This window comes from Heteronotia binoei, chromosome 10 (assembly GCF_032191835.1).
Source record: "Heteronotia binoei isolate CCM8104 ecotype False Entrance Well chromosome 10, APGP_CSIRO_Hbin_v1, whole genome shotgun sequence".
Lineage (NCBI taxonomy): Eukaryota > Metazoa > Chordata > Lepidosauria > Squamata > Gekkonidae > Heteronotia > Heteronotia binoei.
In genome coordinates, this window is record NC_083232.1 from 32,082,358 (window position 1) to 32,105,427 (window position 23,070).

Sequence of the window (23,070 nt, forward strand, 5' to 3'; positions counted from 1 at the left end):
GCATCTAACTCAGGAAGGGCTTTAAAGTTTAATACCAGAATCTTGAAATGAATCCCAAAGCATTGAACAAAATTATATTTTATTGCTTAACAATCCCATTTTTTACTTTAAAAAAAATTCTTCCCATCTTATGTCTAAATGAATGAAATAGCAGCAAACATACCAAATTCTTCAAAAAACAAATAGAGTTCTTTGGAAATAGAACTCATGAAAAACCATTACATGTTTTGCTCAACTTTGAAATTTATTTACAGGTTTAAGATATGTTTTTATACACCTCAATTTACATACGAGGGAAACCTGAATTACACTTTAAAGCGATTTACAGAGGATGGGAAAGGGGGGGGGGGGAGGGAAGCAGCCTGTATAATTAAAACCTTTATTTTAAAATGAACAAGGAAGAAAAGATGCCAAGCATGCTGCAGTTGTGCATCTTTTACAGCACACTACTACAAAAGAGGGCGGTTGTCATGATTCAGCCTAGCAGCTGGTTATTCTGCATAAAGCAACTCTCCTGAGGTCCTTCTGGTGGTTATGGTTACTAAGCTGGAAAAAGCAAGAGAAGAAAGCTGCATCGAGCTACTGGTTTCGCTGAAATAAAATTCCCTACCAACCTAAAAATAACCACTCTACCAGCTGTATTTAGCAAATGGTTAAGTTAGCCCTAGTTTTAAACGGAATTCACCACCAACTGTCTTTCCCATCTTCCATTCGTTGGCACAAAGCTGTCATTTAAGTCTTCCTAGAATGGGAAGGCGACAGGGAATTGGGTACTTCAGAGTTGTGGAGACCAAGCCATCAGCTGCTGGCCTTCCCACAAAACAGTGGCTTGGAGCCAAAGCTGCTCTCTAGTCAACAAAAAGGCACCTCTGAATCCAAACTGTTAAGGAGTCTTGTCAGCAGTTGACCACTCCCTACTTCTAACATTTTAATAGACTGAACTTGTGTTTACTTAAAGAACTTGGGCAATGTCGATTACTGACTAAAAAGGGTTGAAGATTTCAAGAACAAAAACTACATTGTTTCTGGAAACAGGGAATGTGACCAAGAGAGGCAAGTTAACGACTCTTTAAAAGCAATCTTTGACTGATCAATACCTGCCCCAACAGAGGAAAACTCACCAGACTCTCAAATAACTGAACAGTTGTTGGCAGCCATGACATAATTCTTTTCAGGACACAAAGTTCTACAGCACAGTCCACGGGCATCCAAACACCTCACTCTCTATTACCCCTCTGCCCACCCACTGAGCCGAAAGGGTTCCAACACCCCTGCTCACTTATGGGGAAAGTGTAGCTTTATTTCAAGCATGCTGCCCCTCGCCCCCAATTTTTCTGTAATCTGTATGATCCACTAGACTAATCACTGCATTATACACCATTGCCTCAGTTTTACAATGGGAGCTCTATAAATGGCAGACTGGATATTAAACAAAACATTAAGCAACTTGTAAATCCAGCATTTCAAGGTGCCTGTAGGAGCCGTGAGGCTGAGCACGCCGGGCACAAATGCCTCCAAATCCAGAGGAGAGCAGCATTAGCCAGGGAAGATACGTTAAGGACATACTATTCAGATTCAGTATTTGACGTTTCCAAGCATGCTAGATTCAGCCCTGAGATTGTATGTCTTTATCTGGGGGGGGGGATGTCAATTGCTCCTTGCATCTCGTTCTAAGGAAAAGACAAAAAAAATGGATAAAATGTAACAAAAGCTCACAGACAAATGTTTTATTCCTTAAGAAATGTGATAACCACCACACACGCATCAGGAGGAAGAGAAAGCTACACTGCATAAGGTGATCACCACATTCTCACGAGCAGTCAGTTAAGAATCTTCAACAAGGATTTATCATCTCACTTCGAGTTTCTTCCCTTCTAGAACAATCTGAATTTCTTTGGCGTCCAAAGTCTCATAAGTCAGTAACGCTTCTGCTAAATTCTTGTGTTCTCTTGCGTGGGTCTTCAAGATATTCTTTGCCCGCTCATATGATTCCTATGACAGAAGGGCATACAGACAGGAATTGACAATTAACCTGGGAATCACAAGGAGTGTCTTTTCTGATGATTAACCACCACCCTCAACATTTACAATATTTTAAAAAGTTTTTATTTATACATAGGTTCAGACAGTGTTCACAGAAACACATGCCAGGTGCCTTCAGAAGTCACTTACAAACAAAAGAAGTAAGAAACAAAAGACAGGGAAGAAAAATAAAGAGCAAGAATGTGGATATGGAAAAAACCCTCACAACTTGCTTAATGCACTGCATTGCTAAGAAAGGCTTGAAGAAGTATAATGCACCAAACAAGGCAAAGAATCTGTTAAAGAGGTGGCTTGTGTCCCACATGGACAAATTTCTTTTTGGATGTGGCCAGTGGAGAATCTCATGGTACTTAAGCCTGATGACTTCATTGTGACAGAAACTTTTGTTGCAACTGATTAAGTCAGCTCTGCATCACAAAAACCTTTTCATTTGTTGTCCAAGGGCTACAAGATTCTTGATTGTTCTACACCCTTATGGCTCACTACAGAAGCATAAAGAAACTGATGGATAGACAAAGTAGGACAAATAGCGGGTGAATTATTATCTCACTGAAGGATGATCACACATGTTCTTACCTTTAAGAGTAGTCTTATTTCCTGTTCAATTGCAGACTGGGTTTCAGGACTGAGTTTTCCGGTATCTGTATAAGTCATGACTCCAAGCTAACAAAAAAGGGTAGTTTTTTTAAAAAAAAAATGCACCTTCAAACCACTATTCCTTCCTGAACCTACAAAATTTTTTTCACCCACAAAAAAATCAACTATCTAATGACTGTTGAAGAGGAGGAAGTGGAATGCAAAGGAAGGATAAAAGCTCCCCCTGCTGTACGAAGCCTGATAGGACAGAGCCTTAGAAAAGATCACGAGTCGAGTAGCACCTTAAAGACTAACAAAATTTGTGGCACAGTTTGAGCTTTCATGAATCACTGCTCTTCTTCAGATACATCTAGCTGAATCTGAAGAAGTGAACAGTGATTCACAAAAGCTCATATCCTGCCACAAATGTTAAGTCTTTAAGATGCCACTCGACTCTTGCTCTTTTCTACCGCTGCAGACATGGCTACCTGGCAAGATAACCTTGCCCTGTTTAGCTTCTTCCTCTCCTGGCATTTGATCAGGGGAGAATACACAGTAGATAAACCCATCATTTGTAACAGAGCCCCAACTGAGGGCTCAGCTAACCTGCACCATATTCCCTCATGCTGTGGGCCAAATTACACATAAAATGAAGAGCCACTTTCATGTGGCACCTCTGCTAGCAGAACAGATACACAGGATCCAACCCAGAGAGGGCAGTTATATGAAGCCTCAAATGAGGTTTTACCTTCTCACTCATTCCAAACTTAGTCACCATGAGTTTTGCTATTTTAGTTGCGTTGTCAAAATCACTAGAAGCACCTACGGAAAAGGGGAGGAAGGAGAAATGGGAGAAGATCAATACATTTAATTTGGAGAGTTATTATATATCAACGCAAGATTAATCTCCATGCCACTTCTACTGACCTGTTGTGATGTGATCCCCTCCGAATATGAGCTCTTCTGCCACTCTTCCTCCCATACTAACATCCATCTGTGCAAGCAGCTGGGATCTAGTTTCACTCCATCTGTCGTTTTCTGGTAGCAGAGATACCTGGTACACAAAGGGTGTGAGCAGATTAAAATTCACACATCTGGATGCTTCGAGTCCTTTGCCATGTATCCCTCTACTAGAACTGCTGGCATAAATAAGTATTCAGATACTGGCAATGTGGAAGCAAAGCTCTTCTAGAGGATTTTGATCACATGGCTGTGGTAACCTCAGTCTGCCTTTCACCTGGTATGGAGCAGTTCTTGTTGCCTGGTGAGCACATAGGCAAATGACAGCTGCTGGCTGACTTGCCAATCTTCCTCTTCTTCTTGTCTGCTACTGTACTATCCTGGAACCTGGTCCCAGCCTATGAAAGCCAAATCTGGCAAAACAAATGGCATCTCTATACATGTCAGGTGTATGTATGCACAGATGAACTGCATTTCCCCCCTCCCCCAGTTTTAAAGGGATAAACCTGTATCCTCATTTCTGAAAGGCATTCATCTGAACTTATGCAAGAGTATTAAACAATTCAATAATTACCAACAAGAGAAACTGCTTTCACAGTAAGAACTGCATATAATCTTTGTTTAAAAACGCTCAGCTTTCTTAGTTCTTTGGTAAACAAATGCAATATAGGCCTCTACAACCTCTCGCTCCAAGTAGGCTTGAAAATATTCCCATCCAGTCACATGGGCGCTGTATCCCTAAGGCTCTATGGTCTACCTCCAATGAAGTAACACCCTCTTTGAGTCGCACCGATCATGAACTGGTAGTTATTGAGGATGCGATTAAAGCATCTCTAATACAAGTTAATGCCAACATCCTAGAGAGCTCCTCATAATGATTATATAGCATGGAAGTATGTTATAAGACATTTCTTTGTTAAGAAATTTTTCAGCAATGCAAACCATTAATGTAATTAAAGACTATACAAAATAAAGTCTTCTCTCAAATCCTCACATGTCCAAGTGTTGGTCCTCGTGGCATGATTGTTGCTTTGTTGATAGGCATTGCGTCTTTAGTATAATATGCAATAATGGCATGGCCAGATTCATGATAGGCTGTAATGGTTTTATTTTTATCATCAATTTCTACACTTCTACGCTCCGGGCCTGAAACCAAAGAAAAACAATATTTGCTGAAAGGTAAACATTACAATATAGTGATTGATGGTAATGAGTCTGTTATTCCGAGATCCAAATTCTATTGCATGACTGTGATCGTATTACTGTGATCATTAACTCCACAATACAGTTTTAATGCATGCGGACATATTTCCAGCACAGTTTCCATCTGTCCATTTACAACGAGGGCAAATATGTGGTAACATTAAGTCCATATCCACAGTCTTTAAAGGACAAGAGCCCTAAATTATTCAACACAGCTGTAGCGACACTGTATCTGTTAGCTTTACTGGCACTTTCCTTAGGGAGAGACAACTTATAAAAATTTGCATCTGAAAGCAATTTAAACGTTCCTCTCACAGCTCCAGTTCCAAAGGCCACCATCTTGCTAATAAAAACAGGTACATACACAACTTGTCAGACTCATTATTGAATCTGATTTCACCTGCGGGGGGGGGGGGGCAGAGAGAAACCTACCCATAAGAATTTTGTCCTTTGAGAATTCCAGCTCCTTCATAGTCACCATATCCTTCCCATCAACTGCAGCTTTTAATGCAGCTTGGTTCACAAGATTTTCCAGTTCTGCACCAGAAAATCCTACTGTGCCTCTTGCAATGATTTCTGGATCAATGGCTGCGTGGATAAGAACACAGAACATAAGAACTACATCCTGTATAATTATTCTCCTAGATTAGAAGGTACAATAAACTTAGAAGTGAAATGGCTTATTGTTAGATACTGCTTTTCATACTAACACAGGAATAGATGGAACAGAAACCGGATTTAGATAAGCGATACTGCAACAGAATAAAATTACCACACCAACAATTTAAATGGATGAATAACTTTATGGGAATAGCAATAATTTTTTTTCCTGATTTTGAACTAGTAGGATTATGATATAAAAATGAGAACGTAAGAATAAGGCAAATAATTCTATTAATACAGGAAAGGGGGGTGGGGTGGTTAGCCATTTCCTTAGATTTCTCTCTGCCATTTGCAGCTCCTGCCCCCTAAAGTCATCCCCCAGGCTCTCATGACCCTCAGAAAGGGGGTTTGCAGCAGAAAAAAAGATCCATTCTATGCGCAGAACACTTGCAGTTCCCTAGATCTCACACCATGTAATTATGAATCTGTTTTTAAGCATGGGGTGTGTACCGTGGACATCAGAATTCTGCACCTCAATTACTAGGGAGGTGCACATGACATAGCCAATATGGCAACAACTGTCTTGTTTATTTCAAACTGGTAACACTGTAAATATTTATGTACTTACACTCATCATACTTTATTTTGTTGAGATACCATTTCAGAATTTCTGTCCGGCCTCTGACATCTGGCCGTGGCACTGTAACCTGCATGTCAAAGCGGCCAGGACGTATTAAAGCACTAAGTGGGGAGGAAAAATAAGTATGTGAGATGTTAAACAATAAGCTGAAAAATCTTACTTAAAAATTGGATTTCAAAGAAGTGGATTTTGATTTTTTTGTAAGCTAAGTTCAAAAAAAGACAACATCTGATCTATCCCTGAGCTCTGGTAAAGGTTAGTCTGGCCAGAAAAAAGTCCCCAAACATTCCCGCAAACACCTCCAAGTACAGAAATCCTACTGAAAAGTATTTTCCGGAATGGTACCTCAGAGATAAAATTCTCACTATGACTTTTATCTTATGTTGCTGTCCCTGCTAAAGATGCCTTTTTTAAAAATGCTGTCTTCAGAGATTTATGAAATATGAATAGGGTATAAGAAGTCCTTTAAGTTACTTGTCTACATTATACCTGTTGCTGGTCTGCACTTTCAGAATCATATATGCACAAAGTCTATACACACACACCCCTACACCTAGAGAGACACTTACTTATCTAAAGCTTCAGGGAAGTTTGTTGCACCAATGATAATGACTCCTTCGTTTGGCTTAAAGCTATAAAAAAAGATGAGAGAATATCAGTTCATGTTAAAATCCACATAGTGGGCCTATGTATGCACCTGGAAGATGTCTCTGCAATCCTATAGGAGCCCCCACACTTGTGGCAAAATCTGAACAAAACTCTCTGTGGCTGTTTTACGAGTTGGAAGCCAAACTCAAAACAGCATTGTTCAGGCTTCCAGGGGTGTGCATTCGTATAACCGAACAGAAAGATACCTTATCAGTGTTTTGAGGGTATCACTTAAGCCGATATAGCCAAGCCCCCTCCCGCTAAAGCCAATTTCATCCAGTTTCTATTTGGGTCTGTTCAGGTATACCGAGAGCCAGACCCAACTGAGGCCATGTGGAGTTCTCAGCTCTATATTGCCCCACCTGATCCATGGTGTGGCTTGTGAAAGGCATTTTTTTAACTGTTTATTTAAATCATTCAATAAGCATAACATTATTATAACCAATCAATACAGAGTAAAAGAATTACAACTGTTAAAGCATAATTAACAACTGTGCTGTCTAGGGGGTCATATACTTATTTATAAATACATATAGTGATTAATATAAGTATTGAATCTCTCCTTTCTAATCAATAAAACATAATTTTTTTGTATTTTTCAGGTACATTACAATATTCTTTATTAGAGTTTTCAATATATTCGAAAAAAGAAAACCAACGCTCTATAAAAGTGTTTTTGCATAGTGGAACTTCTTGTTGGATGATCTGAGAAGCTAATTTATCAATCACTAGTACATCCCAATGCTATTTCTCCCTTTTCCCAAGTCCTCTGCTTGTTTTTCTTAAATAGCGGCAGCCCAACCACTCCAACAAGAGCTACAACGTCCCCTGCAACCATTTTATACAGCATCTGGCAAAGTTTTGAAAACCTTTGAAGTACAGATCCCACATTTGTTCAAAGGTCTGCAGCCAAGTTTACAGAAAAGCCAGACAGAATTTGAAAAAAATGAACAGAATTATGGTCTAAGTGCAGAAGCCTCTTCCCATAGTGGCCTGACAGATGGCTTCCATAAAATTTGTATGGAAGCATCAGCCCTTCCTCACATTCAGGCCCTTAGCAAATGGCCATTCACAGACCTGCCCTACATAACCCCACAAAACTTGCTTGCAGAGTCATCTAAGCTGTATCTTGTGGAAATGATTTCCATAAGTTACCTATGTGCTATGTGAAGAAACACTTGACTGCAACAGCCAGTAAAACAGACAGCTGCAACTAAACAGATGTTAGAAGGGTATTAGCAACTACAGTGTGCAGGGTCAACAGCTGGAATGACACAACCACTTGCACCACCACTCTAACCCTCATGTGATGTGTACCAGGCCAATCCCTCTTTGCATGCTGTGTCCCAACATCCCTGGAACATTTTCCAATCATCTGCAATGTTCTGGAAAAGACAACACAAGCCAGAAGCTCCTGGCTAAGGAGCTGGACATGAACTGCAACTGAATGGAGTAATTATCAATCCTGGCTGAAGGATGGCCATGTGGTAGATGAGAGGATTCATGAGGCTTAGCCACCTAGCCCTGCAGGTAGTACATGTGGATTTGGTGTAACGGTAGATAAAATAGGTAAAATGTTCTGTTCCTGCACTACAAACTGGGTTCCTATTCTCTCCTATGTTGGGATTCAATGCTTTTTCTCTAGAAACTCCTTGCACTTAACATTTCTATAGTCTGGATCCTACCAATGTTCTCCTAGCCTCTGTGAACAGAAATAAGCCAATGATGTTCAAGTTTTATAAGAAAATAATGGCAACGTCACATTCTCCTAACATGCTGACATTGCAATATAACTGAAAGCCCTCGGATTTCAAAACCAAGTAAATATTTACCCATCCATTTCAGCAAGGAGTTGATTTATGGTCTGCCTTGAGTAGGGATGCATTGGAGACTCTATTCTTTTACCACCAACAGAATCCAGCTCATCAATGAATATAACACAAGGTGCATTTGTTTTGGCTTCTCCTAAAAATGCAATATAAATTAATACTTCATACACTAAATGGGATTTTATTTTTCTTCACTCATTTTCAATGTGAGTCATTTTCCTCCCGGAATGTCATCATGAAATGCATTTTCCCCCATGAGAACCCTGCTCTTGCAAGCAAGCATCTCATTAATCTTTAGCTCCAAAAAGTCAAGGGGGGGATCTTTGAATTGGAGGCAAAACTGTGGTCTGCCAGAGTTGGCATATTTTTTAGCTTAGTGTTAAGACAGAAAACAACTGAAACTCCAAGCAAGACAATATTTAAAAAGGCATCTTTCTCTGTCCTTGTGATCCCTGCTGGTTCCCTTTTTATTTCAATACAGAAAGATGTGGGATTCTTTGTTCATTAAGAAACTGTCAGTCCTCAAAGCACCTATGAACAATATTTCATTGAAGCAGAAAATGAACAACTTGAGACATTCACTGTGATTAATAGCCTAGGTATATAAACTTCCGGTAGTTCTCTCAGAAGTGGTTGCCTATGTAAACACTTTGCTATTCTTTCCCTGTGGGCTGAATTATTCTGTTCCACCCTCCTATCAACCATGATCAGGTTTCATCTCTGCTGCCAGCAGCTGTCTCAAGTTTTAACCCTTCCTCTGATTCACACACACCCTCCTTCCCATTCCTCCCCCCGATATACAGATGCCTTCATTTTAAACCCAGAACTAACATCACAACATTCTTATTTATGGCACTTCACATAGACATCAGCCTGCTATTCTGACCTACATTGTCCCCTTGTTGATGCAGCCCAATGAACATAAACTAACAATCATCAGATCCCAAACTGTGCTTCTTTTAATCAGCTATCAAACATTTCCAAGATTTTGTATATTAATTCACTGCCCACTTTCTCTATATTTAGGACTGTTTGCCATTCCAACCTATTGTGTGATGAAGTGTGCTTCTAGCACATGAAAGCTTACATTCCAAATAAAACTTCGTTGGTCTTAAAGGTGCAACTTGACTCCTACTTTTTTCTATTGCTTCAGACCCACACGGCTGCCCACTTGGATCTATCTACTCTGAAGTCTGGCAACTGGAGATCTCAGGATTACTACACTTCAACATGAATACAGAGAACCGCCTCCTCCCCTTCCATGGATCCAACCCCTCCTAGGCATCCTGTCCCAGAAAAAGGAAAAATATAATGTTCCACGTAATTTTTTTTAAAAAATGATTTGATATATCCACAGGGGAAAGAATTTATGCCAACACACTGCGCAAAAATTAATTAGATTCTGAGATTCGTCTTAACATGTAAATCGGCTCAGTGTTGAAGAGGAAACTAAGCTGTACTCACTAAACAGGTTTCTGATGCGGCTGGCTCCCACACCGACAAACATCTCATCAAACTCAGAGCCAGAGGCATAATAGAATGGCACGTCGGCTTCTCCAGCCACAGCTCTGGCAAGCAGGGTTTTCCCAGTGCCAGGGGGTCCCACCAGGAGGATACCTGGCAAAAGAACAGCACCAAAGCAAATGAGAAAGCTGCACGTTCTAAATGACCTAAAACCTTCCACATGCATCCTAAGTCTTGTGCCTTCTTAACGGGGGATCTCACTACTCAATACCAAATAATGCTTAAGGCAAGACTTCAGCCCAGCAGTAAGACCATAAAGACAGCTAACATGCGGCACTATAGCTGACATGCAGGAACAGCTTAGCAAGCATGAAAACGTCAGCTGCATTGCATTAAAAGTAATTTTAACTTCTAAATAGATTATTTTAAATTGTACTATATCTTGAATGTTGTTTGGAACATAAGGGAAAGGGGATGTGTGTATTTTTAAAACACATGAAATGTTCCATAGAACATGGCTGGTATTTCGTTAAAGGAGGGCCAATAATCAGAAGTTCAAGCTTACCTTTAGGAAGTTTACCTCCTAACACAGTAAATTTCTGAGGGTTTTTCAAGAATTCTACCACTTCCTGCAACTCTTGCTTAGCTTCTTCAACCTGTATTCAAATGAATTAAAAGAAATTTAGTATTTATAATAAACTGGGGGGGAGGGGGAGAGACCAAGAAGAATCACTGGACAATCCATGTTTCTGCAACTTCAAAGCCAGAGGACGGCCATGCACTGCACATGGGGCTGCCACTGAAAACAATTCAGAAGCTTCAATTCATCAAGAATACAGCTGCACATCTGTCAGTGACAGCCCAAAGGTGAGAGCAGTTGAATCCTTCCCTGGTTGCCTCAAAATCCACTGGCCATCACCTGGCCTTGCTCTTCACTAGCCATCCTGGCTCTCTGGATCGGCAGGAGATGCAAGAAGGCCTATTGCCATGGCCCAGTTCTGCAGGCAGCATAAGACGACCCTTTTTGGACAAGACTGGGAGGTGGATTATATCTGTGGTGAATCCGGCCTGACTGCTGATGTCTTAAACTGTGGGAAGCTTTTAATACCTTGTTTCTAACTTTGTAAGGTGCCTTCAGTTGCTATTTACAACAAGGATAGGATAAAATGTTTTAATAAACAAACTGCATTTCCTTATCACAAGTCCAAAACTGCAGCAGACACAGACCAAGTTTCATTTGACTGTGGCTTATGAAAGCAAATAAAGCATGCTCAGGAACAAAAAATTACTAGAAAAACAGTTACGTATCTAAAAAAGATTACACCCCAATAACTATAAAAGAAGTATTTGGACTTACCCCTTTGACATGTTCAAAGGTGACATTCTTCATCTGAATGGGGTCCACTGCAGCATCAAGGCCAGAAGTTGTTCGAAAACGCACTGCAGGGAAATTATAGCAGGCACAGGAATTAATTTACTAAACAGCCACAACAAAATTTGTGCTCAGCATGCCTTTTCCCCTAGCAAAGTAATATTGCTAACTTTAAAAACCTGTTTTCTGCGGAAATGAAATCTATAAACTGGTACAGCAATGTTCCATCTCCAACACCTAGAAGCATCCTTTGGCTCACACCACCTATGCACCCAGATGTTACAATGAGATGTCCTTTGGATTTTCCCTTGTGGAAATCTGTCAAGATTTTACCCAAGCCCCTGTAAGCAATGCAGAAATTTACCTGGCTAGTTATAACAAAAATTGAGTGACAGAGAAGATGCCCAAGATGTATTTATAAAATACCAGCTCCACAGACAGAATTGTCTTTCACATCGCTGATAAGGTAATACAAGAATTGGCATACACAATAAAAAGCGGATGCCAAAATTCCCAACCTGCAAAAAGTATTCAGTTGAAATGTGAACAGGTGCCCTGCATGAGATACCCTTGGCTACATTTCATATAGGTATATTCTTCCCTCTCACTGTGGACTTCAGAGAAAATAAATAGGCATTACAACAAGAATTGTCTTTAGATGCATATTTCCAAAGTTGTGGATACAGAAGACTACTATCTTGTAAGGTTTCTTTAACTCGTAATATTAACCAAACTTAAAGGACCACAGCTGTAACATGGAAGCACTATTGTACAAAGAAAAAGTGAAAGATTCAAAAGAGAATGAAAAGTTAACAAACCAGTATCAGAAAAGGAGCCTTTACCAGATAAAAATGGAGTTTTTGATAAGCCATAAATACCAAGCAGTAGCAGAACTAGGAGAAAGAGGCGGGTTCGCCTTAAGGAATCTGTTGAAGGAAAAAATAAATCCATGTTAAGCCATAGAGATATAAAAATTTCCAGACATTTTAAAGTCACAGAGGGAGAAAGTTTCAAGCAGGCCAACTAACCGTTTGTACGTTGTGTGAGTGCCTGCGCTTTCAAAAAGCCCTCTGCAAACCCGGTTTTAAAGGCATCTTGATGAGCTTCAGGTATGTTTTTTGTTTTCATCAGTTTTTCTAAACTTTCAACATCAGTGCCTCTGTCTCTCAGTAGGAGACCCTAAGCATATAACAGAGGGGGGGGGAGGAGTGTTAGCTGCATTACTTTTTAAATGCATAATTGGTATGTACCCATCAAGTAAAATAACTCTTCTGACTGAATTTTTTTTCACATTGACTGGATTTCCTTTATGCTTAACTTTGCTAATTTCAATTTCTGTATGTTAGCTTTGCTACAGAATTATTTGGTGCAGACATAACACCGTAATTTGAAAGCATCTGTCAGAAAGATCTTTAAGTATCTTTTATGTAGCAAACAAACATTTCAAACTTTTCACATAGATGAAATATCAAAACCTCTAGACTGGCACAAGGAAAAACATCAAATATCTAATAGTTGTACTTCAATTAATTATGGACTATTAATTTTCTGGAAACCTCCAGAACACTTTTGTTGATAAGGTGATCTTTGGATTAGGGTAGCTTTCATCTAATGCTTGTAATTATCCCTGTAGATGTCGGGCACCACAGTGTCAATCATTCAGGTATTTCAAAGGGACTAATTTTCTTGAAATGCTACCCCTGGGGAAGAGAGGACCCTCAGGAACACAGAATGGGAGGCAAAGCAGATGTCTGCAATGGGAGAAGGGAATCAGCAACAAAGAACCAAATATGCCCAATATCACTGGTAGAAACAACCGTGACATTCAAACGTTTTTTTCTAACAGAGTTCTCACTTTCATCCAGTTTTATCTGACTTTTCTACATTCAGATGGTATACCCCTCAGATTAGAGATTAATCTCTGTTGTTTTTAAAATGTTTCAGGTATACTGAGGATGATTTCTAAACCAGTTTCAAAAGACGTCTAACAAGTCAGCGTCGTGATTGCAAGGTGCAAATCTTTGGTCTTGCCTTTACAAACGAGGGAGCTACATTTTCTGTTTCCGCTAATCGTTCCGATGTGGACTGCAGGCGTCTTGCTCTTGATTTCAGAGTCTTAAAGCCCCGAGACTGAATGAAAACTAAAAAAGAACGAACACAACCCTGTAAAAAGGCATGGGACTTCAAGAAAACATTTTTCAGTGGTATACATTATTTCAAATTTTAAAAACTACAATGCAGATGCAGCAGGACTTCGAAGTCATGCTTCCATCCAAAGGAGGCCTTAGGCTTTCTGTTTCTTGAGCAATGGCTTTCCACTGAGGACAACCACTACTTTTGAACCTGAGAAGTTCCAAAGCTGCTTTTGATGGAGCCCTGGAAGGAGGGGAGAGGTGAGCTCTACTGTTCAGTTATAATAAACCAAATATCGCATTAGACGGGGGCAAGCTCTCAGGCATGCCTCAAGGGGCTCTTTGGATCCTAGCTGTATCATTTGAGGAATAAATCATGCAGGCAATATTAAAGATGGAATGGAAACTGTCATAATGGAGCCTATCAATTTTCTTAAATCAGATACTTAAAAACTTATGCTCTTATTGTGTTGGGGGGGGGGGTGGATCTCATTTGCTGGGATTCATCCACCTGCAAAGGAAGGCCCATTGTGACTTTTACACTGAAATAAATGGCAGTTCAAATGACAGATCTGAGCTGTTGTCCTTCAGAAAAACTGACTTCACAGTCTTCCTTGCAGTTCAGTCTGCAATGCTACACTTGTTCAGGTCAGTGAGGAGCTCAGCAACAGCTTAGAAGCTGCAGCAAGGGCTACTTTGCTCTCCCAGTTGCTGCATTGTGTTTGGAAACCTCTGACAGCTTCAAAACAATAAAAAACTAGGCTGTTTTATTTTACCAAAATTATCCCTTGCCTTTCTACCCTTATAAGGGCAGCTAAGCACAAGTAGTACTACAGTAATAATAAAGCACTGCAAACATTCACACAGTTGGTATGCTATGATCAGTGTTCCCTTTAAGCTGAGTTAGTGTGAGCTAGCTCACAGTATTTTAGCCTCTGGCTCACACATTTTTGTCTTAGCTCAGGAAAAATGGCCCCAGAACAAACTAATTTATGCAGCAGCTCGCAACTTTAATGCCAGTAGCTCACAAAGTAGAATTTTTGCTCACAAGACTCCACAGCTTAGAGGGAGTATTGGCTATGATCTCTACCATGTCTCCCCTATTACTGTACCTGCCCCTCCTCTGGTAAGACAGTCGAGAGAGAAAGAGCAGTTTCTTGATTCCTACCTGGCCAGCGTTGAAGATCTGCGCATATACTCCGGAGGGGGCTAGGATGTTGTCTGTATGGGTAAGACGAGCGCAAAATGCTATATATGTCTGCAAAACCTATAAAGTTAGGATTAAAAACAACACACATACATTTATGGTTGTCCTTCTAAGCACTAAATCACAAAACTGCAGAGTCAAAATGTATTCACAGGGTACATGTCAGAATGTGTCTCACTTAACTCAGCCATTTCTTCATTATGCTGGAATTATCCATTCAAGATACCCATTACGAACAAATCATCAATTTGATACACCTTCCTTTTTTATCGGTCTGCCCAATTCAGTTAGAACAATATCCTGACATTTGTAAATTTTACAACAGTTTGCCATTTTGGTGATTCTCACAGTTACTGCAGCTGTTCAGATGATACAGACACGTAGTTGGCAAACACCAATTTGGCTAAGGGTGCTTGGACAAACTGCAACATAGACTTCAGGTTACTAATGCTGCTGTGTTTGAGGACACAAACTTCCTCAAGTCCAATGCTAATTTTCTGCACTAAAGCATTTCCCCTCTGCTCTAATCAAGCCAATTACAATGTGTACTGTACCTCTGCATCCTGAGTTCCTTCTTTGCAACACCCCTCCCACTTTCTGACTGGGATATAAATTCCCAGATCTCCATTCCATCTCATACTTGACCAGGGCTTTTTTTGAAGCAGGAACTCCTTTGATATACCCCTCTGATGTAGCCAATCCTCTGAGAGCTTACAAGGCCTATTGTAAGCTCCTGGAGGACTGGCTACATTGGGGGTGTGGCCTAATATGCAAATGAGTTCCTGCTACAAAAAAAGCCCTGTACTTGACAAATGGAGCTTTGATTCGCGATAGTGTATACTCCAAAAGTCTTGTTGGTCTCTAAGGTGCTACTGGACTTTAATCTAGCTTTTCTACAGTTACCCTCTGAAACTATCCTAATGGAATTTAGTCACACAACTTTATTAGGAGGTGAGAGAACTAGCTAAATAAAATTAAACCAAAACTGGGAAGGCTGGAAGCAAAGCTTAATGGATTGTGGGAGCAAAATTAGTGTAGATACAGGGTTCTGGAAGACATGAAAGAGGCCTTGTAAGAAATAGGGATACAGAAAAAAAGCAGAAAGCAGATGTCTTTCTGGATCAAGAATCTACTCTGCCCTGATGTATTTCCATCTGTGGGGCAATACTGGTTGAGATGAAACTTGCTAAAAGTGACCCATTTTATGCTACTATAATCTTCTAAGACATACCATACTTATTTTCAAAGAAGGACTGTGCAGATATATATGAGGTATGCCAAGGAGAAGATACTTTGTTTTCTACACAATAGCCTGGAAGTAGCTTGTCCACTAGTTCATCAAGTTGCCCAGCTTTCAAGTCAGATAGTCCTAGGTCTCGCAGATTAAGTACTGGCTGTAGAAAAAGATATAAGTAAGGTTTAGGACATTGAGGTTTTAAATATGTGGTTCTAAAAGAGTAGGATTAGGCCACAGCCATGTTTTTTAATCCCCCCCCCCCATTATTTGGGGTATGCTTGATACTTCCTCAAAATAGTCAAAACAGTCATTCATTCCCTTCAGCTATTTAAACTGTGTGGTTCTTGCTCAAGGTATAAAAGTTGTTCAAGTGAATGCTGCTCATTTAGATGCAAAAAAAAGAAAGGGGGAAGCTGAAACTCACTTGGTATTTGTGATACTGGTATGAACATTAGCTGACTAGGAATGGTTATCGTTCACAGGCATGTACAATTTTTTTGGTTGGCATAGCTAGTCAGTTCAAAAGTCATCCTGCCTTAGAGGTGCTGGTGTTATGCTGAACCTCAAAGGCAAACGCCTCCAAAGCACCTTGTCAGATCAGGGACCATCTCCAGCTCAAACCTCAAGAGAAGATGGGATCACTGGTGTCATGCTGTAATTGGGATGTGCTCTCCAAGGTAGCACATACACACATCATGCCCCCAAACCCTGCCCACTTCCTCCCTCCGGTGATGGAGAATGAGCCCACTGCTCTGACTTCCTCCTCGTCCAGGGACAGTGTTGGATCCAGGGTCATCCCACCACCATGGCTGTCACCAATGCTGGTCTTGGAGCTGCCCCTCTGCCATTGCTGCTGCTAAGGCCAAAGCCAGCCCAGCTGCTGCTGAAAACAAACAAGGAAGCCAGTGCCCTGGGTCCTTACTGACTGCCTTAGGTACAACTCCCTTCCTTTCCCATTTGAAGACAATGGAGACCCACAGATGAAATTCAGCAAGGGCTGGCAGGCAGAGCTGGAGAGGAAGGAGCAGCACACTTCTCTCCCCACTACACCAACTCATCTCTGCAGCCACTGCCAGTCTTTCTTACAGTACAAGAACTGCTCAACACGTAGCCTTTGCTCTATTCTGCTGGGGTCCAAATAGGCTGATAAAAAATAAAGAGTGGTCAAACATTAAGTATGGCAGGCTCCAAAAAAATGCTGAGACGATGGTCATAATGACTCTCATACTCAGCAGTCAGTGGTACAGGGAATAGGAGAGTGCAGCAGACAGGCACCCGAGACAGAAGGGAAGGGACCCCACCAGAGTAAATGAATTTGTAAACCCTTCATTTTTCAAGACCAGCAGGTGATTCAAATTCAAGGGCAGGAGCTATTTTATATCCATGATGACTCTTCAAGCATATTTACACTAGATGTATGCTAACAGAGGTATGTTTATTCCTTAGATTCAAATGAAGAATAAAACAGAAGCCCTTGCACAGCAGTTTCATGCTGGTTTGCCTACACTTAAAAGAATTGTTTACTATTGGAGATTCAGAAAAAAACAATACTTTAAGTGTGCAAAAGGTACATTTGTACATCAAAGCAATTATGCCCTTTTAAGAGTAAGAAAACAGCTTCATGTAAAATATTCTTCTCAACTACAGCAGATAGTGTAAGAGTTCTATTAGCTCCTCCTTCCCAATGCAGCCCCTCGCCACATACCATACAATATTTCGCTGTGTCTTCTGACCTTAACAAGCACATTTTTATGGGGGAGTTAAACTACAAAGAGAAGGTGGTAGCATTTGTAGGCAGAGCACTCCTCCAAGTATGTTGGATTCAACCCAGGATAAAATACTCAAGAGGCTTTGCTTAAGAGAAGAGCCTTAATAACAGGGGTGGCCAAATTTGCTTAACGTTAAGAGTCACATAGAATAAATGTCAACTGTTTGAGAGCTGCAAGACAGGGAGGCAGGTGAATAGGTGGGGGAAAGGAGAAGTGGAAAGAGAACAACTTTAACTTTAAATGCATTCTCCAAGCTGCTGACTGACTTGGAGAAGTGATTTAGAGAGAGAAATGCCTTCTCCAAGCCAGCCAACAGGGTGGTAGGGGCTTGAAGAGTCACACAACATGTGTGAAACAGCCACAGTTTGGCCACCCCTCCTTTATGATGTCTTTTGAACTCCAGAAAGCTAGATTGGCTACATGCATCTTAAGTAATATACAATGCAAATATAAACCACAAGTGTGGGCCTGTGATACCTGTGGGGGGGGGGGACTTCCCCTACTCTATTACTGAGCCCAGCATGACTCAAGGGCTGTGGCACCGCCATCAGTGTGACTCCTAGGCCGTGCAACCACTGGTGGCATACCCAGCTCCAGGGTGGTGCGACAGCTGCTGGGCCTGGTGCGGGGCTCCCAGGCTCCAACAACAACCCCTCGTGCATTTTTTTTAAGACTTCTGATTTTCCTGCAAACTTGGGGTTGGGGGGAGTCACCAAGTCTGCAAAAAAAATCTGGTAAGTGCAAGTGTAGCCCCAATCTACAGATTTAGGTATCTGCAGATAGGGGGCATGCTTGGGAAATATACAGGTGCTGAGGTGTTATAGGCACATGGATAAATCCTACACCACTCAAATCTTGTTACCTCACTGCTTTGTACATCATGTTCAGGTGCTGCTTCCCTTTGCACACACTGGGTAGATGCCGTTACAAAAGATGGAGTTAGGCTTTTGGGCGTATGGAAGCCATTGATGAGGTGACTCAGAGGAACTGTGACCTAGTATAAAACACAGACGACATCAGGTCACCCTGTTGAACACATTTCAGTTTTAAAAATACAAGCAAGAGTTCCAATCCTGCCTAACCTACAAATCAAACATCAAAGCAACCCAGGTGGCTTCCAAGAACCTTCAAATGTTTTTAAACACTTACTGGACTTAACCCAAGATAAGAAAGTACCTTCTTTGGAGATAAAGATGGTGAAAAATGCAGTAAATGAGATTAAGGAGTCAACAAAATCAATCAGGCCTTAAGACCACAGATCCCTCAGCTTTAACCACAAATCTTTATTTCTCCTCTCCTTTTAAAGCTAGTATTCAAGTTAAAGTTTCTTCACCCAAATGATTTGGATCCACCAGTAATTTCTGAAGCAGGAAAGTCCCTTCACCTCCTGCTTGATGCTGCAGCCCCCAATGTCCCTTGAATGTTACTTCTGGGCGGCAGCAGGCCCTCCAGGAATGGCTTGAGGGGAAATCAGAGGTCTGCAGCTTGTGGGGGGGCAGGGAATTGGTGAAAATCATCCCACCCTTACCATCCACAGAAATCCTCCATTGGATCCAAGCCAGTTCCTAAACCAAGAAAGAAAATGTACTACTAAGTTTAGCACCCCATTCAGAAGTCAGGAAACGACATTTTCATTTACAATGTGAAACATCTCCTTTAGACCCTGCAGTATTTACAACAAACCTGGACTCTTTTTTTTTTTTTTTTTGCTTTTCTGTCTAGTTACATTTCAGCAGGTTTCAAAAGCTATCAGAAACGTCCAGTCACTGGTTCTTCATCCCGCTTTGGCTTTTTCTCTAACCACAAGAAACTGCATGTGTATAAAACTTCAGCAAGTCATGTTTCAAGTAAGATCATATTCCTTTGAAATATGTTACTGAAAATACTGTTACTGAAAACTGCCACATATAACAAAAAAACCTTCCAATACTAAAACGCCCAAAGGTCAGAAATAGTTGACTTTCTTTCCTGTTCCCTGCCCCTTTCTGTTTTCTATTTTCCCTGTTCCCTCCCCTTTTCCAGTTGCATAATTCACTACCCAGCAAGGAACTGCCATTCTGATGCAAGAGATGTCCTCATTGGACAGCGCCACACCTTACCAATTCTACCAGGTCAAATAAACATTACAGAGAAGGAGAGAGGCACAGCAACATTGTAAAATGTTAGAATAATGATCCTGACAAGGTAGCTGCTGAATGCAAAAACTAAGAGGGTACTAAAGGTGCTCATGGCATTTGCAGTTATTATTTTAAGATCCCACTTGTACCACTCCTGATAAAGGTCTTGTAACAACCAGTGTTCAGGTTATGGAAACTTTATGGATTATCAGTCAACAAGTAAATTACCTGTAATGTTTAGCTATATATTTTCAGTTAAGCAAATGGAGTGCTCTCGACTGGCTTTTTAACTATGAAAGTTGACAAAGTTTGGCTCTTTGTGAAGATGTAAAAATTCTGGAAATTTTGAAGCTGGTGTGGGGGGGCATTTTTCCCTATTCCCCCCCCCTCCAGTTCAAAATATAAGCAATACTTACTGTCCTATCAAACTGAAACTAATTCTGCTATTTAATCAACATAAAAGACATTTAAAATTACTTAGCATATAAAGTGCAGTATTTGACATATTTAAGGAATTTAGAAGTTATAAAAGCCTAAGTTTTGAATAGCAAATACTTGAGAGAGCATTGCAAACTGATACACTCTATGTACATGTGACATCAGACATCTTTAGCAGCTGCATTTGCCCACTGCCTATTTTGTTTTCTATAAAACAACAAAACAGTCTGAGAGTCTCCCACAACTATACTTCCAACAGCCTTCTGAGCCTGGGCCACCACTCATATTTCTACCATTTTACAATGCTGTACATCCACATTTTTACAAATAAAGGAGACAACAGAAACTTAGAAATGTTTAGTTTAAAAATTAAAATGAGACAAGAGATATGTAAAATTCAGAGCTGTGTGCAAAGAGTGTGTAGAGAGATTTCACATCACTAGAAGCAGTGATTACTACTCAAAAATAATAAAAAAGCAAATGATTCAAAACAGAAAAGGAAATGCTATTTCACATCATATCACATCTACTTGAAAAATCCACGGTTACCTCAAAGGGAGACAACTACCACCCTAGAAGACTTTTCAACAGGGCAATACAGCTTGGTGTAATGCTAGACTACTGTTTCAGGTGGGTAGCCATGCTGGGCTGAAGCTCCAGAACAAAGTTTGAGTCTAGTGGCACCTTTAAGACCAACAAAGTTTTATTTATGGTATAAGCTTTTATGGTATATGCTTCAGATACTCTGTTGGTCTCCAGCTGCCCAAACAACCTCTCAGGGCCATTGTTACAATAAAATGGAGGAGGGGAGAACCATAACCTGAGTTCCTTATAGGAAGGGCAAGATTAAAATACATTAAGGCTGCTATCACACACAACAAATAATGCACTTTCAATCCACTTTCCAACAAGATTTTGTTATGTGAACTGGCAAAATCTAGTTCGAAAGTGCATTGAAAGTGCATTATTTAGTGTGTGTGATCTCAACCCAAATAATAAATCTGCCCAATCAGAACCTCCAATACATCTGAGATTCAAACATGTGACCCGGGGGCCGAATCAGGCCCCCGGAGGGCTCCTATCAGGCATTCTCACCCCCAACAACTGGCTCTTCTCTGCTTCCTTCTCCCTCTCTCTTGCTTCTGAATCTCAACTTGCTTTGCTCAATTGCACAGCAGCTACAGAGCAAAACCTTGATCTTCTCCATTGGTTGAGGTTCCTCCCCCTCCTGGTCCCCTGGGGAGGGCAGGAAAGAGCCAGAGTTTCCTTTGCCCAGTTCCCTGGATCCCATGGGAGAAATACAAAGAAAGCACCTTTAAGACCAACAAGTGCTAATGTTTTAAGCATATTTTATTTTAAGGTTTTTTTAAAATCTTTCGTTGTGTTTGTCTGTGTCCTTTGAAAAGTTTATATCGCTGCTAGCTAATCTGAAATAGGTACACACATAACACGGCCTGGCCCGGCAAGGTCTCATTTATGTCAGATCCAGCCCTCAAAACAAATGAATTTGACACCCCTGTTCTAGAAGCAAAAGAACAGCGCAAGGTTTGTCCCTTCCTTCATGCCCGCTTCTGAGCTTCCCACAGATATCTGAAGAGCAAGACTGGAGTCCAGTTGCACCTTAAAGACCAAAAGATGTCCATGTCCTTCGAGAGTCAGCGTTCCCTTGGGCAGATATGAAAGCCGCTTAGACTTCCCAGAAATCTTGTTGATTGGTGCTACTAGACCCCGAATCTTGCTCTTGTACTGCAGACCAACACAGCTCCCCACCTGAAACTACGAACATCTACCTGACCCTGGCTAGGAACCCAAGACCAATTTCACACTAGACCTTTAATCCTGGTTTAGCCCTCTCCCCAAATTGACACTCTACACTAGAATAATAGAATCAGAGAAACCAACGCTATGATGCTATGATTTTAGTGTAGAAAGTCATCTTGGGGACAGGGCTAAACCAGGATTAAGGGTCTAGTGTGAAGTTGGTCCAAAACAGGGCAGCTGAGCGCCTGATCCGGCAGGAGGGTCGGGATAATTCCTAACCCTCCACCCAAAATCACGCCTGGAGACAGCCCGAAACCTCGACAGGAAGCTTTCCCCGCCCGTCACCGCTTCCTCCTCCTCCGCCACAACCGCGTCCTTCCTTCCTTCCTCCTCCGCGATCCCTGGAGCGGGATCTCTCCCACCGCGCCAGCCTACGTACAACAATAGGGGCTTCCAACAACCTCCTTTCTCCCTCGCCGGACGGGCCTTTACCTGCGGCTGCACGGTGGTCGAGAAGGAAAACATCCTCGTCGCTGCCGGCCGGGCAAGCCGTCCACCCCCTCCTTCAGCGCCTCCGGATCCGGCTTCTCGGCCCTTCCGGGCTCGGCCTCCGGAGGAAGAGAGACTCCGAGGCTCCTCCGCTCCGAAATGGCCGCCTCCTGCGGTCCGGCACAGGCTGAGCTCAGCCGCTGACGGAGGCTCCGGAAGCAGGCTGTCTAGCAACACTATTTCCGGGTCAGGCCGCCGCCGCTCTGCCCGCCCATAATGACAGGTGCTGGAGGACCCGATGGAGTCCCAGATGCCGGCTGGATCATCCTGAAAGCAACATTAGAATCCTACTACGGCCAGAACAGGGCGAGATACATTTTTACTACCTTCTCCAGTGGGAGGGGAGGTAGAAAATTAGCATAGCCGGAGAGATCAGCCCTTTTCTTTTGAGTTGTAGGTCGCTCTCTGCAGGGATCCCCCCCCACAACAATCTAATATTCCACACAACCAGGGGTTGTTTTGTAGAAAAATAGCTGGTGGAGCTCATTAGCATATGCCGCCCACCAGTCAAAAGCAACCCGA

At 41.5% G+C, this 23,070-nt stretch overlaps 1 protein-coding gene across 2 annotated transcripts; it reads right to left on the reverse strand.

The window, feature by feature from the left end:
- Positions 1 to 225: 225 nt before the first annotated feature.
- On the reverse strand, positions 226 to 22,697 carry YME1L1 (YME1 like 1 ATPase). 2 transcript variants are annotated; one of them, XM_060248302.1, is made up of 19 exons: positions 22,492 to 22,697; positions 18,546 to 18,677; positions 15,909 to 16,071; positions 14,639 to 14,737; positions 13,370 to 13,479; positions 12,367 to 12,517; positions 12,181 to 12,264; positions 11,324 to 11,406; positions 10,532 to 10,622; positions 9,967 to 10,119; positions 8,506 to 8,638; positions 6,595 to 6,657; positions 6,014 to 6,126; positions 5,215 to 5,370; positions 4,574 to 4,725; positions 3,547 to 3,673; positions 3,368 to 3,441; positions 2,620 to 2,706; positions 226 to 1,992 (listed from the first exon to the last, which is right to left on the reverse strand). In XM_060248302.1, the coding sequence occupies exons 1-19, from the start codon at positions 22,522 to 22,524 to the stop codon at positions 1,849 to 1,851; spliced, it is 2,148 nt and encodes a 715-aa protein (XP_060104285.1). In that variant the 5' UTR covers positions 22,525 to 22,697; the 3' UTR covers positions 226 to 1,848. The 2 variants fall into 2 exon arrangements, with proteins under 2 accessions (XP_060104285.1, XP_060104284.1); XM_060248301.1 differs by having other exon boundaries at positions 12,157 to 12,264; positions 22,492 to 22,645.
- Positions 22,698 to 23,070: the final 373 nt, after the last annotated feature.

Coding starts and splice junctions, on each gene's coding strand:
- YME1L1 (XM_060248301.1), bottom strand. CDS start 22,524: ATGTTTTCCTTCTCGACCACCGTGCAGCCGCAG. Junction 13,480..14,638: donor AGATCTTCAACGCTGGCCAG/GTAGGAATCAAG, acceptor GTTCTTTTTTAG/TTTTCATTCAGTCTCGGGGC. Junction 3,442..3,546: donor AGGGGATCACATCACAACAG/GTCAGTAGAAGT, acceptor CCTTTTCCGTAG/GTGCTTCTAGTGATTTTGAC.